The sequence below is a fragment of the Phoxinus phoxinus genome (genome assembly GCF_949152265.1).
Source record: "Phoxinus phoxinus genome assembly, chromosome: 9".
Classification (NCBI taxonomy): domain Eukaryota; kingdom Metazoa; phylum Chordata; class Actinopteri; order Cypriniformes; family Leuciscidae; genus Phoxinus; species Phoxinus phoxinus.
In genome coordinates, this window is record NC_136884.1 from 246,166 (window position 1) to 260,000 (window position 13,835).

Sequence of the window (13,835 nt, forward strand, 5' to 3'; positions counted from 1 at the left end):
TTCAGAAGTGTATCATGTCGAGATTGTGCGATTAGTAAAGTTCTGCCGCTGTAAGCCCCGCCTCGTCTCACTCTTGTGCCGTGTTCTCCTCAGATGTGTCGGAGCTGGGCTTCTGCTGTGCGCGTGAGAGTCGCGGGTCGCGGGTCTCGGGTCGCGGGTCGCGGGGTTTAGCGGGTTATTGAGAGTTTGTCTGTCAGTGACGCCATGATGTTATATTTACCCGATGATCTCACGAGCGCCGAGCTCACTCAGAGCCGAACTAGCCGAACCGGGACACACTAACCAGAGCCGAACTAGCCGAACCGGGACACACTAACCAGAGCCGAACTAGCCGAACCGGGACACACCGCCAGCGCGCTCCCGCCCGGGTCGCTTCACAGGCACACGGACTGCAGCTTTACGGTGAGTTCATTCGGACATGCGGTAAATGAGAAATAGATCGCGGAGGCCGCAGTGTGTGTGTGTGTGTGTGTGTGTGTGTGTGTGGAGATACACGATGTTCTTCTTAGTTTCGTTTACTGTTTGTCTCTGTAAAGTTGGTCAACATTATCTTAAAAGTTCTATAAAGTAGCGCGTGTTCAGCTTCTTTACTCTGCTGTCATTAAACACGACGGTATGAATAAGTGTGTGTGTGTGTGTGTGTGTTTGTGTGTGTGTTATATTTATATGTATGTGTGTGTTTGTTTGTTTGGTTGTGTCTGTGTGCAGTGTGTGTGTTATATTTATATGTATGTATGTATATATGTGTGTGTTTGTTTGTGTGTGTGTGTGTGTGTGTTTGTTATATTTATATGTATGTATGTGTGTGTGTGTGTGTGTGTGTGTGTATATATATATGTATGTGTGTTTGTTTGTGTGTTTGTGTTATATTTATATGTGTGTGTGTGTGTGTGTGTGTTTGTTTGTGTGTTTGTGTTATATTTATATGTGTGTGTGTGTGTGTGTGTGTGTGTGTGTGTGTACAGTAGTCAACATTTGAAGTGGATCAAAACATTTCATCAAAGTTATACAACAATTTTGAACAAAACCCGTTCTTTGGTGAATGTTTTTGATCCACTTCTAATGTTGACTACTGTATGTGTGTGTGTGTGTGTGTGTGTGTACATTATATACACATATGTGTGTGTAAACCATGAGCCTGTATGATCACCATATTGTGTAGCTTTTACACAGTACTCAAGAGAACACTATAGTATACTGTCTGTATTCGGTCTTAGATAATAACATCATTTCCATATGTTTGTGTCAAAATGAATAAATGTAAATCTGTCCAAATAAGCGGTATTACAGTCGAGTCCGTGAAGAAAACATGGTAAACCGTACTCCACGGTTAGCAGGTCACATGATCACGTCTCTGATGTCAGGATATTAGTGCGAGGAAGTTGGACTTGTTTATTTCCTCATGAAACAGAACAGAGACGCTTTATTACATCAAGCAGAACTGTATTATTCAGCAGACTGATTGACAGCGATTGATTGACAGCAGATTGATTGACAGCGATTGATTGACACCTGACTGAATGACAGCTGACTGATTGACAGCAGATTGATTGACAGCTGACTGATTGACACCTGACTGATTGACAGCAGATTGATTGACAGCACATAGATTGACAGCGATTGATTGACAGCAGATAGATTGACAGCTGACTGATTGACAGCACATAGATTGACAGCTGACTGATTGACAGCAGATAGATTGACAGCGATTGATTGACAGCAGATAGATTGACAGCGATTGATTGACAGCACATTGATTGACAGCAGATAGATTGACAGCTGACTGATTGACAGCAGATAGATTGACAGCTGACTGATTGACAGCAGATAGATTGACAGCTGACTGATTGACAGCAGATAGATTGACAGCTGACTGATTGACAGCACATAGATTGACAGCGATTGATTGACAGCAGATTGATTGACAGCACATAGATTGACAGCAGATTGATTGACAGCTGACTGATTGACAGCACATAGATTGACAGCAGATTGATTGACAGCTGATTGATTGACAGCACATAGATTGACAGCGATTGATTGACAGCGATTGATTGACAGCAGATTGATTGACAGTGATTGATTGACAGCAGATTGATTGACAGTGATTGATTGACAGCTGACTGATTGACAGCAGATTGACTGACAGCTGATTGATTGACAGCGATTGATTGACAGCGAATGATTGACAGCACATAGATTGACAGCGATTGATTGACAGCTGATTGATTGACAGCACATAGATTGACAGCTGATTGATTGACAGCTAACTGATTGACAGCAGACTGATTGACAGCACATAGATTGACAGCAGATTGATTGACAGCAGATTGATTGACAGCGATTGATTGACAGCGATTGATTGACAGCACATAGATTGACAGCGATTGATTGACAGCTGATTGATTGACAGCACATAGATTGACAGCGATTGATTGACAGCACATAGATTGACAGCGATTGATTGACAGCACATAGATTGACAGCTGATTGATTGATTGACAGCTAACTGATTGACAGCAGATTGATTGACAGCACATAGATTGACAGCGATTGATTGACAGCACATAGATTGACAGCTGATTGATTGATTGACAGCACATAGATTGACAGCTGATTGATTGATTGACAGCACATAGATTGACAGCGATTGATTGACAGCACATAGATTGACAGCGATTGATTGACAGCACATAGATTGACAGCGATTGATTGACAGCACATAGATTGACAGCGATTGATTGACAGCTGGTTCTCCTCTGCTGTGTTCTGGAGGAATCGAGAATTTCCCTCATCAAACCGAACATGTTCACGTCACTCGGTTTCATTTCCACAAACGTGTGACTGGAAAAAGCAGCCGGTTAAATCCAGATCTCGCGTGACCTCTGACCTCACAGTCAGGCTAACACACACACACACCTCTGACCTCACAGTCGGGCTAACACACACACACACCTCTGACCTCACAGTCGGGCTAACACACACACACACCTCTGACCTCACAGTCGGGCTAACACACACACACACCTCTGACCTCACAGTCGGGCTAACACACACACACACCTCTGACCTCACAGTCGGGCTAACACACACACACACCTCTGACCTCACAGTCGGGCTAACACACACACACACCTCTGACCTCACTGTCGGGCTAACACACACACACACACCTCTGACCTCACAGTCGGGCTAACACACACACACACCTCTGACCTCACTGTCGGGCTAACACACACACACACCTCTGACCTCACAGTCAGGCTAACACACACACACACCTCTGACCTCACAGTCGGGCTAATGCAGCCAGCGTTACTTCTGAAGCGCTTCTAATATATAATAACAGATTAATAACTTTTCAGAGCCGCTCCAGCATCAGAATAATATATTAGCGCTGTGTGTGTGTGTGTGTGTGTGTGTGTGTGTGTGTGACGGGTCGAAGTCCTCTGACTGTGATCTCGATCAGCTGTTCACCTTCGCTCAGTAGAAACACAGCACACACACACACACTGAGAGCGAGAGAACATCAGTGTTTGTGTGTTTATTAGTTATCACATTATGAATATTTGATGGCGGTCATGATGACATCACATGATCTTCACTTTATAACTCGCAGTTCTGACTTTATTTCTTGGAATTGTGGAATAAACTTGCAAATGCAAGTAAAAGAGTTTCTGAGATATGAATCTGCACTTAGCTTTATCATTCAGTGGTGTGTGTGAACCCCTCACACACTCCCTCACACACTCGCCTCACACACTCGCCTCACACACACCCTCACACACTCCCTCACACACTCCCTCACACTGGAGGACGCTCGACAGATGATGATGAGGGATAACAACACTGGCAGCCAATCAGAGTCCAGGATCTCTGTCCCGTACGCTCCATGCTCCACTGTCGACTGTGGACACACCACTGGCAGATCATTACTGCAAATGACATGTGTTCATGTAAAACATAATCTTGAATCAAGTGTGTGTGTGTGTGTGTGTGTGTGTGTGTGTGTGTGTGTGCAGGAGCTCTGGATGATGAAGAGCAGCGGAGATGATCGAGGAGCTCCATCTTTATAGAGACACTGTGATAATGTGAAAGAAACACACACACACACACACACACACACACTCTCACTCACAACCACACACACACTCACTCTCATACACACACACACCATGTGGCCGCTGCTCTCCTGAGCCCGAGGCAGTGTGGGCATGTGTGAGCGTGTGTGTGTGCTGGGGCCCGAGGCCCTGGTGGCGCTGCTGGAGGGCGATCTGGACCGAGTTCTGCTGATCGACTGCCGGCCGTTCCTGGAGTTCAACACGGGTCACATCATGGAGGCCGTCAATGTGCACGGCTCCAAACTGATGAAGAGGAGACTCATGCAGGACAAGATCCAGATCAGCGAACTACTGATGCACTGCGCCAAGAGGAAGGTGATCACACACACTCACACACTCACACTCACACACACACACTCACACACACACACTCACACTCGACAGAACAGTTTCATGCTTTGCTGGATCTTTTGCCATTAGACCAAGTCAATGTTGTCGCTTGCAGAACCAAATGTCGGCTGGTGTGTGTAAACGTGCAGATTAAGGGCCGGTAATATTATAATCGTGCAGATTAAGGGCCGGTAATATCGTAAACGTGCAGATTAAGGGCCGGTAATATTATAAACGTGCAGATTAAGGGCCAGTAATATTATAAACGTGCAGATTAAGGGCCGGTAATATCGTAAACGAGCAGATTAAGGGCCGGTAATATTATAAACGTGCAGATTAAGGGCCGGTAATATTATAAACGTGCAGATTAAGGGCCGGTAATATTATAAACGTGCAGATTAAGGGCCAGTAATATTATAAACGTGCAGATTAAGGGCCGGTAATATCGTAAACGTGCAGATTAAGGGCCGGTAATATTATAAACGTGCAGATTAAGGGCCAGTAATATTATAAACGTGCAGATTAAGGGCCGGTAATATCGTAAACGTGCAGATTAAGGGCCGGTAATATTATAAACGTGCAGATTAAGGGCCGGTAATGTCGTAAACGAGCAGATTAAGGGCCGGTAATATTATAAACGAGCAGATTAAGGGCCGGTAATATTATAAACGTGCAGATTAAGGGCCGGTAATATTATAAACGTGCAGATTAAGGGTCGGTAATATCGTAAACGAGCAGATTAAGGGCCGGTAATATCGTAAACGTGCAGATTAAGGGCCGGTAATATTATAAACGTGCAGATTAAGGGCCGGTAATATCGTAAACGAGCAGATTAAGGGCCGGTAATATCGTAAACGTGCAGATTAAGGGCCGGTAATATTATAAACGTGCAGATTAAGGGCCGGTAATATTATAAACGTGCAGATTAAGGGCCGGTAATATCGTAAACGAGCAGATTAAGGGCCGGTAATATTATAAACGAGCAGATTAAGGGCCGGTAATATTATAAACGTGCAGATTAAGGGCCGGTAATATTATAAACGTGCAGATTAAGGGTCGGTAATATCGTAAACGAGCAGATTAAGGGCCGGTAATATCGTAAACGTGCAGATTAAGGGCCGGTAATATTATAAACGTGCAGATTAAGGGCCGGTAATATCGTAAACGAGCAGATTAAGGGCCGGTAATATTATAAACGTGCAGATTAAGGGCCGGTAATATTATAAACGTGCAGATTAAGGGTCGGTAATATCGTAAACGAGCAGATTAAGGGCCGGTAATATCGTAAACGAGCAGATTAAGGGCCGGTAATATTATAAACGTGCAGATTAAGGGCCGGTAATATCGTAAACGAGCAGATTAAGGGCCGGTAATATTATAAACGAGCAGATTAAGGGCCGGTAATATTATAAACGTGCAGATTAAGGGCCGGTAATATTATAAACGTGCAGATTAAGGGTCGGTAATATCGTAAACGAGCAGATTAAGGGCCGGTAATATTATAAACGTGCAGATTAAGGGCCGGTAATATCGTAAACGAGCAGATTAAGGGCCGGTAATATTATAAACGAGCAGATTAAGGGCCGGTAATATTATAAACGTGCAGATTAAGGGCCGGTAATATTATAAACGTGCAGATTAAGGGCCGGTAATATTATAAACGTGCAGATTAAGGGCCAGTAATATTATAAACGTGCAGATTAAGGGCCGGTAATATCGTAAACGAGCAGATTAAGGGCCGGTAATATCGTAAACGTGCAGATTAAGGGCCGGTAATATTATAAACGTGCAGATTAAGGGCCAGTAATATTATAAACGTGCAGATTAAGGGCCGGTAATATCGTAAACGTGCAGATTAAGGGCCGGTAATATTATAAACGTGCAGATTAAGGGCCGGTAATATCGTAAACGAGCAGATTAAGGGCCGGTAATATTATAAACGAGCAGATTAAGGGCCGGTAATATTATAAACGTGCAGATTAAGGGCCGGTAATATTATAAACGTGCAGATTAAGGGTCGGTAATATCGTAAACGAGCAGATTAAGGGCCGGTAATATCGTAAACGTGCAGATTAAGGGCCGGTAATATTATAAACGTGCAGATTAAGGGCCGGTAATATCGTAAACGAGCAGATTAAGGGCCGGTAATATTATAAACGTGCAGATTAAGGGCCGGTAATATTATAAACGTGCAGATTAAGGGTCGGTAATATCGTAAACGAGCAGATTAAGGGCCGGTAATATCGTAAACGAGCAGATTAAGGGCCGGTAATGTTATAAACGTGCAGATTAAGGGCCGGTAATATCGTAAACGAGCAGATTAAGGGCCGGTAATATTATAAACGAGCAGATTAAGGGCCGGTAATATTATAAACGTGCAGATTAAGGGCCGGTAATATTATAAACGTGCAGATTAAGGGCCGGTAATATTATAAACGAGCAGATTAAGGGCCGGTAATATTATAAACGTGCAGATTAAGGGCCGGTAATATTATAAACGAGCAGATTAAGGGCCGGTAATATTATAAACGAGCAGATTAAGGGCCGGTAATATCGTAAACGAGCAGATTAAGGGCCGGTAATATTATAAACGAGCAGATTAAGGGCCGGTAATATTATAAACGTGCAGATTAAGGGCCGGTAATGTCATAAACGTGCAGATTAAGGGCCGGTAATATCGTAAACGTGCAGATTAAGGGCCGGTAATATTATACTTTGCTCACCAGAAAGTTAGTTTCACGCTTCCTGTGTCAGTAGAAGTGGACGATTACAGCTTTTAGCAAAAGTCAGATCTTCATGACATTTAATATTCATACAGTCAGAAGAACAGTATTGATCAGGGACTGAAACACAGTGTGTGTGTGTGTGTGTGTGTTTTCAGCTGGAGCTTCAGGGTCAAGAGGTCGTGGTGTATGACCAGAGCTCGTCTGACCCCGCCTCCCTGTCAGCTGATGCCTTTCTCAGTGTCCTATTGGTCAAGCTGGAGAAGAGCTTCCCATCAGTCCACCTGCTCTCAGGTTACAGTCACATGACACACCAAACACTCACGTTCACACACACACACACACACACACCTCTCTCTGCTGGTGTTTTCTGAGGCTCAGTGTGTGTGTGTGTGTGTGTGTGTGTGTGTGTGTGTGTGTGTGTGTGTGTGTGTGCAGGAGGATTCTCTGAGTTCTGCCGTCTGTTCCCGGGTCTGTGTGAAGGGAAGTCTGCGCTGGTGCCGTCCTGCATGTCTCAGCAGAATCCCACTCTCCCCGTGACCAACCCGAACCCGAACCCGACCCGCATCCTCACACACCTGTACCTGGGCTGCCAGAGGGACGTGCTCAACCAGGTGAGTGTGTGTGTGTGTGTGTGTGTGTGTGTGTGTGTGTGTGGATCAGAACACCTGCTTATGTGTGTGTGTGTGTGTGTGTGTGGATCAGAACACCTGCTGACGTGTGTGTGTGTGTGTGTGTGCGTGTGTGGATCAGAACACCTGCTGATGTGTGTGTGTGTGTGTGTGTTCCCGCAGGAGCTCATGCAGCAGAACGATATCGCGTACGTGCTGAACGCCAGCAACACCTGCCCCAAACCCGACTTCATCCCCGACACACACTTCCTGCGTGTGCCGGTCAACGACAGCTTCTGCGAGAAGATCCTGCCCTGGCTCGACCGGTCTGTGGAGTTCATAGGTCAGACAGGGTCACATGACATCAGCTCCAAACTCTGGCTTCCTTCATTTCCCATAGAATCACAACATTAAAGGATAATTCCGGTATTTAACACCTTGAGTCTATATTGTAGTTTGTTTTGGATGAACAAGAGTGGTGGACAACATTTTTTGACAATGGTTCCTCTCTCGAGTTTTTGACTATAATAGAATTGGCCATGGACCCATTTAACATTGGAGTCAATGGGCATGTCCGAAAATGTCATTAAAACAGCCAATAATGTTCGTTTACAAAACTGTTAAACTCACCGAGTGGTTAGTGGTGTTCGTTGATGTTCCAGAAACAAAAAGTGTTGCGAAATACAGTTTCTGTCGTGTTTTATTCGTCATTTTGTAAAATCCCATTGAATTCTGTTGAAGGACTGAGTGCTGGTTAATATAAATGCGCGCCCGGAAACGGAAAGGGGGCTGTTTACATTTGGTCGATGTCGTCTTTTTGCTCGCTTCCGTTTCTCATAAGGCGAGCGAGCAGAGCAACTGTGCTCCGGGAGAGTAAGCCAAATAAACAAACAAAACCTTCATTAATTGTTACTTGTAATATGAAGTTGAACTCGACTGTGACCGTGAGTGTCCCGCGAGACATAAACATCGGTTATCGCCATCAAGTGGTTGGGAGTGTGCTAACGCTTCAGATGCAAATATTGAGCGGAAGTTACACGGTTGTGAAGTGTCTGAAAAAATAGTTCCACTATAGCAAAATAACGGATTGGAATTATATATTGCGACGATATATTGTTTATAATCATCAACGAACACCACTAATCACTCGGTGAGTTTAACAGTTTTGTAAACGAACATTATTGGCTTTATAGTCAAAAACTCGAGAGAGGAACCATTGTCAAAGAAATGTTGTCCACCACTCTTGTTCATCCAAAACAAACTACAATATAGACTCAAGGTGTTAAATACCGGAATTATCCTTTAACTAAAAATATATTTGAAAAAAAAGACAGATACAAGACTGAACTAAACTAATCATTTTATTTATTTTTTATTTTAAATTTCACGTAATTGTAATACTTATTTAACTACATTAAACTGATTTAATTGTAAATATTTAATTGAATTACTTTTTTTTTTTTACTTTTTTTTTTTATTATTCAAATTAATTTTAAAATATATATATATTTATATTGAGACTGCAAGCTCTTTTGGTGCGGTTTGATCACCAAAACTTTGATTGGTGGAATTTTCTGCACAGCATGATGGGTAATGTAGTTTTTTCACCACAAATTCGGCCGTTAAACATTTTTTAAAATAAGTTTGATTTGTTTGAAAATAAGTTGAAATACTGCGGCTGACAGCTTCAGCATAACCCATCGATGAACGACCTCTGAACTCAGTGCCACTGATGTGTTTCCTGTCAGAGAAAGCCAAGGCCGGCAACGCCCGAGTGCTGGTGCACTGTCTGGCGGGAATCTCGCGCTCGGCAACCATCGCCATCGCCTACATCATGAAGAGGATGGACATGTCATTGGATGAGGCGTACAGGTAATAACAGATCATGTGACCATCCTTATTAGTGTGTGTCTCATCCGTCCAGCTCGTTTTCAACAGCAAATCAGAAGACGTTATTTTGATGATGGTATTGTGAAGTATTGCAGTATTTATACACTATCATAGTATTGATTACATGCATTTAATTGATTTAAATGTCAATTTTGTATTTATAACATCTTCATTCCTTTGGTTTCGGGTTGAGATGTGCCGTGTTTTCATGAGCTTGACCGTCACAGAGTCCTAACCAGACACGCCACCACACGATCCGTCCAAACTCAGCCAATCAGAAGAGTGTGGGCGGAGTCTCTGCAAACTCACTACACTCGCAACCAAATTAATTAATCAAAAACCACAGCCAATCAGAAGAGTGTGGGCGGAGTCTCTGCAAACTCACTACACTCGCAACCAAATCAATCAAAAAATCACAGCCAATCAGAAGAGTGTGGGCGGAGTCTCTGCAAACTCACACTCGCAACCAGATCAATCAAAAATCACAGCCAATCAGAAGAGTGTGGGCGGAGTCTCTGCAAACTCACACTCGCAACCAGATCAATCAAAAATCACAGCCAATCAGAAGAGTGTGGGCGGAGTCTCTGCAAACTCACACTCGCAACCAGAGCAATCAAAAATCACAGCCAATCAGAAGAGTGTGGGCGGAGTCTCTGCAAACTCACACTCGCAACCAGAGCAATCAAAAACCACAGCCAATCAAAAGAGTGTGGGCGGAGTCTCTGCAAACTCACACTCGCAACCAGATCAATCATGGGGTAACTTTCATCTTTGGGTGAACTAACGGTCTTTTACTCAAGTCGCATTGAAATTGGTGACTTGTAATGGAGTAGTTTTCTCTGTAAGGTATCTGTACTTTTGCTCGAGCACGGTCTTCATGTAGCGGTGTGTTAGGACTCGTGTGACGTGTGGTCTCGCCTCACAGGTTCGTGAAGGAGAAGCGACCGACCATCTCCCCGAACTTCAACTTCCTGGGTCAGTTGCTGGACTTCGAGAAGAAGCTGAGGAGCGAGAGAGGTGTGTGTGACGAGCAGAAGTGTGTGTCGGAGGAGCCCGGCGTCTCTGAGGAGCGTCTGCTGACCCGAGCGCTCTGCGGCCTAGCGCTGGGAGAGGACCTGAAGGAGAGCAGTCGACCCAAGCGCTCCTTCTCCCTCGACATCACGACCTACAGCGAGTCTGGAGCGACTCTTCCCTGCCAGTTCTCTCCGGTGCAGGAGCTTTCAGAGCAAAACACCCCGGAGCAGAGTCCAGCCGGGAGTGTGTGTGTGCCGCGGGCCGGGAGTGTGTGTGTGCCGCGGGCCGGCAGTGTGTGTGTGCAGCTCCAGCGCAGCGAGAGCATGGAGGAACCCCCGTCGGCCCCGACACACTCCGCTCTGCTGAAGGGATGGCACTCGGACCTGGTGCTCGGCGGCTGGTTCCTCTCGGACTCGGCCCGGTTCTGCTCCGGCTCGGCTCCGGGTCGGGAGCCGGTCAGGAGACGCGGGCGGGCAGGAGACTCCCGGGACTCGCGGAGGAGCTGGCACGAGGAGAGCAGCTTCGAGAAGCAGCTGAAGCGCAGGAGCTGCCAGATGGAGTTCGGAGACGGCGGGTCCGAGACTCGACCCGGAGAAGAACTGGGAACGGCCGGCACACGGCCCAGCTTCTCCGGCAGCATGGAGATCATACAGGTGTCCTGAGGACTGGAGTCACTCAGTGCCAAGCGGAAACCTTCTCTCTCTCTCTCTCTCAACACTGAGTGTCAACACACGGACGCTTGCTTCGTTTGGCGTTTGCTTCTCTCATCTGAATGCAGGATACCCAGTACCTCAACAATCCAAAGGAAGACAATGCAGCCAATCAGGGTAGAAAGCTCCCAGATTACACTCTTACAGTCGTGGTGATGTTCTCAGGCTCCACTAGATCATGAATGTTGATTATCTCCTCATATTCTCCATTGTTGCGGCTCCTCTCTTCCCAGTCTGTCAGGAACGCTCTGTTTACTTCCTGTCTCTATGAAGCCCCGCCTTCTGAAAAGCACACTGTGCTCTGATTGGTCGGCTGGAGCAGTGTGTTGTGATTGGTCGAGCGCTTCGAGTGTGTTTGGGAAATGTCCCGCCCCTTACCATAACCGCCAGTTTAACACGCTACTGACTAACTCAACCAGGCCCCGCCCCTTTATTCTGCGCATTAATTATTATAATGAGGAATATTGTGGCGTGTTCGGGAGAAACTGGAGATTACAGCGGAGGCGCTTCAGGAGTTCAGGAACACTGACACTGATGTAGAGGAGAGCTGGAGCGTCTCATGATCACACACTGGAGATGGAGATGAGGAAAGCACAATATCTGCTCTTTAATCAATATATTTACTCTTAAAAATGAAGGTTCTTTATTGGCTTCGATGGTTTAAGAGCTTTAAACATCCTCCATTACACAAAAGCTTCTTCAGATTATTCAAATCGCACTTCATAAATAAATGGTTTATTTTAAGAACTGACGACTGAACGCTTCTCTAAAGCATCAAAACCTTCATTTTTAAGAACGTTGCATCACTTCCACAGTTGCTTTAATACATTAAGCACTTTTTGTATTTGTATGTTGTTTGAATATGCAAATGAGGCATTAATTATGTGCTGCCTCACCCTGGATGAAGCCAGAAGCGTCCTATGTTAGAGTTAGAGGGTTTATATGTCCATAAATCAGCCAGAAGAAATACATTTTCATGTTCTTACGAATATAAAGCTCCATAACTCATCAGGTGATGATACACACACACAGATGCAGTCGGAAGATAGATATGAAAGCTCGAGTCGGTGATGTGTGACAATAGGCCGAGTGCTCTAGTGTGTGTGTCGCTGTCGTGTCCTGCCTTCTGTGTGTGTGTCTGTGCAAGCGTGATCTCAGGACCTGGAGGATCACACACACAGATCTTCATCTTCTTCATCATCAGGCTCAGTGTTTCTCACCGTCCGTCCGTCACACACAAGATTAGGTTCCTCCAAACCCTCCTAACCTTCATCCTCAGACACTCCTCTTCCTCAGTGTGAGTCCTGCAGAGTGTGTGTGTGCGGTTCAGACCCCGGGACTGGACTCGGGGAACACTGGCCTGTGGTCAGTCTTGTGCAGGTGTTTATCGCAGGCTTACCTTGTTAAAGGGTCATCAGGGGTCACGGGGTCAGCTGACCGAATGCCACGAACTCATTTATTCCCATATACAGGGAACGCTTGTTCAAAGTTATCTGGACTTAAACTGTTCTCAAAACGTTACAACTATTTTTTTTACAACAGCGTTTTTACCAGACACGTTTTGCTGGATGTTTGTTGTAAAGTATTTTTTCAATGTTTGTACTTGTTCCAGAACGCTCGGAGAACGTTTATAAGCACCGTTCCCATCATGCATATAAACTGGGCTCGGAGGACTTTCATAAGTTCGTGGTAAGGTTCGCTCCGCGCTCCCAGTGTCGCTGCCCGCTGTGTTCAGGAGATCCGCAGAGTCGAGTAAAGCTGTGGAAGTGAATCAGAAGCAGACCGACTCCCGAATCACTGACTCGCTCCACATGACTCGTTTAACGGACCTCATCTACATGATCAATGTTTATTTTGTACAATAGCGTCTGATGATGTAATCATTCTGGAGGCGGATCAGACTTTATTTTTATGGAGCAATGACTCGGTGTGTTTGTGAAGGAGCAATTATTGATCTGTTTACTGATTGCTGAAATAAAGCACACGTGGTTCTTGAGCATGTGTAACTGTCTGTCCAGAAGTGGAACTGTGAATGCGGAGCAACATTATAACATACACTGAAGAAAAAACGTAATGTAACCCTGAATGTAACTAGCGCTGTTCTGAACACCACGGCTGTGATTGGTTCGCAGGGCATCACATGACTGATGAACGTCGTTCAACCAATCAGATTGAAGGGCTAAAAGTATGACGTATGAAGTAAATTATATTCAGTTCTGTTCGGTTCTGTTTCTGTGTCGCTTTAATGGGTTTGTCGGTACACGATCCGTTCCATCTGCACGATCCGTTTCACGCATGCGTAGTAGACGCAGTAGAAAACGCGCATGCGCAAATGATAATTCTGTTTTGCGACGACTTATGACATTGCACGATGTGTTCCACGCATGTGTGTGTGTGTGTGTGAGAGAGAGAGAGAGAGAGAGAGTGTGTGTGTAT

The 13,835-nt window shown here is 45.1% G+C and overlaps 2 protein-coding genes across 3 annotated transcripts in view; one reads left to right on the forward strand and one right to left on the reverse strand.

The window, feature by feature from the left end:
* Positions 1–450, reverse strand: part of crebl2 (cAMP responsive element binding protein-like 2) — a 15,881-nt gene extending 15,431 nt beyond the window's left edge. The window contains exon 1 of one of the 2 annotated variants that reach the window (XM_079622212.1): positions 221–450. The gene's annotated coding sequence lies outside the window, so the exon portion shown is untranslated. The remainder of the gene's footprint in view (positions 1–220) is intronic. The other variant, XM_079622211.1, reaches the window with a different exon arrangement.
* Positions 70–13,402, forward strand: dusp16 (dual specificity phosphatase 16). Its single transcript, XM_079622209.1, has 7 exons — positions 70–402; positions 4,023–4,436; positions 7,333–7,468; positions 7,613–7,788; positions 7,969–8,128; positions 9,534–9,657; positions 10,601–13,402. The coding sequence occupies exons 2-7, from the start codon at positions 4,215–4,217 to the stop codon at positions 11,349–11,351; spliced, it is 1,569 nt and encodes a 522-aa protein (XP_079478335.1). The 5' UTR covers positions 70–402; positions 4,023–4,214; the 3' UTR covers positions 11,352–13,402.
* Positions 13,403–13,835: the final 433 nt, after the last annotated feature.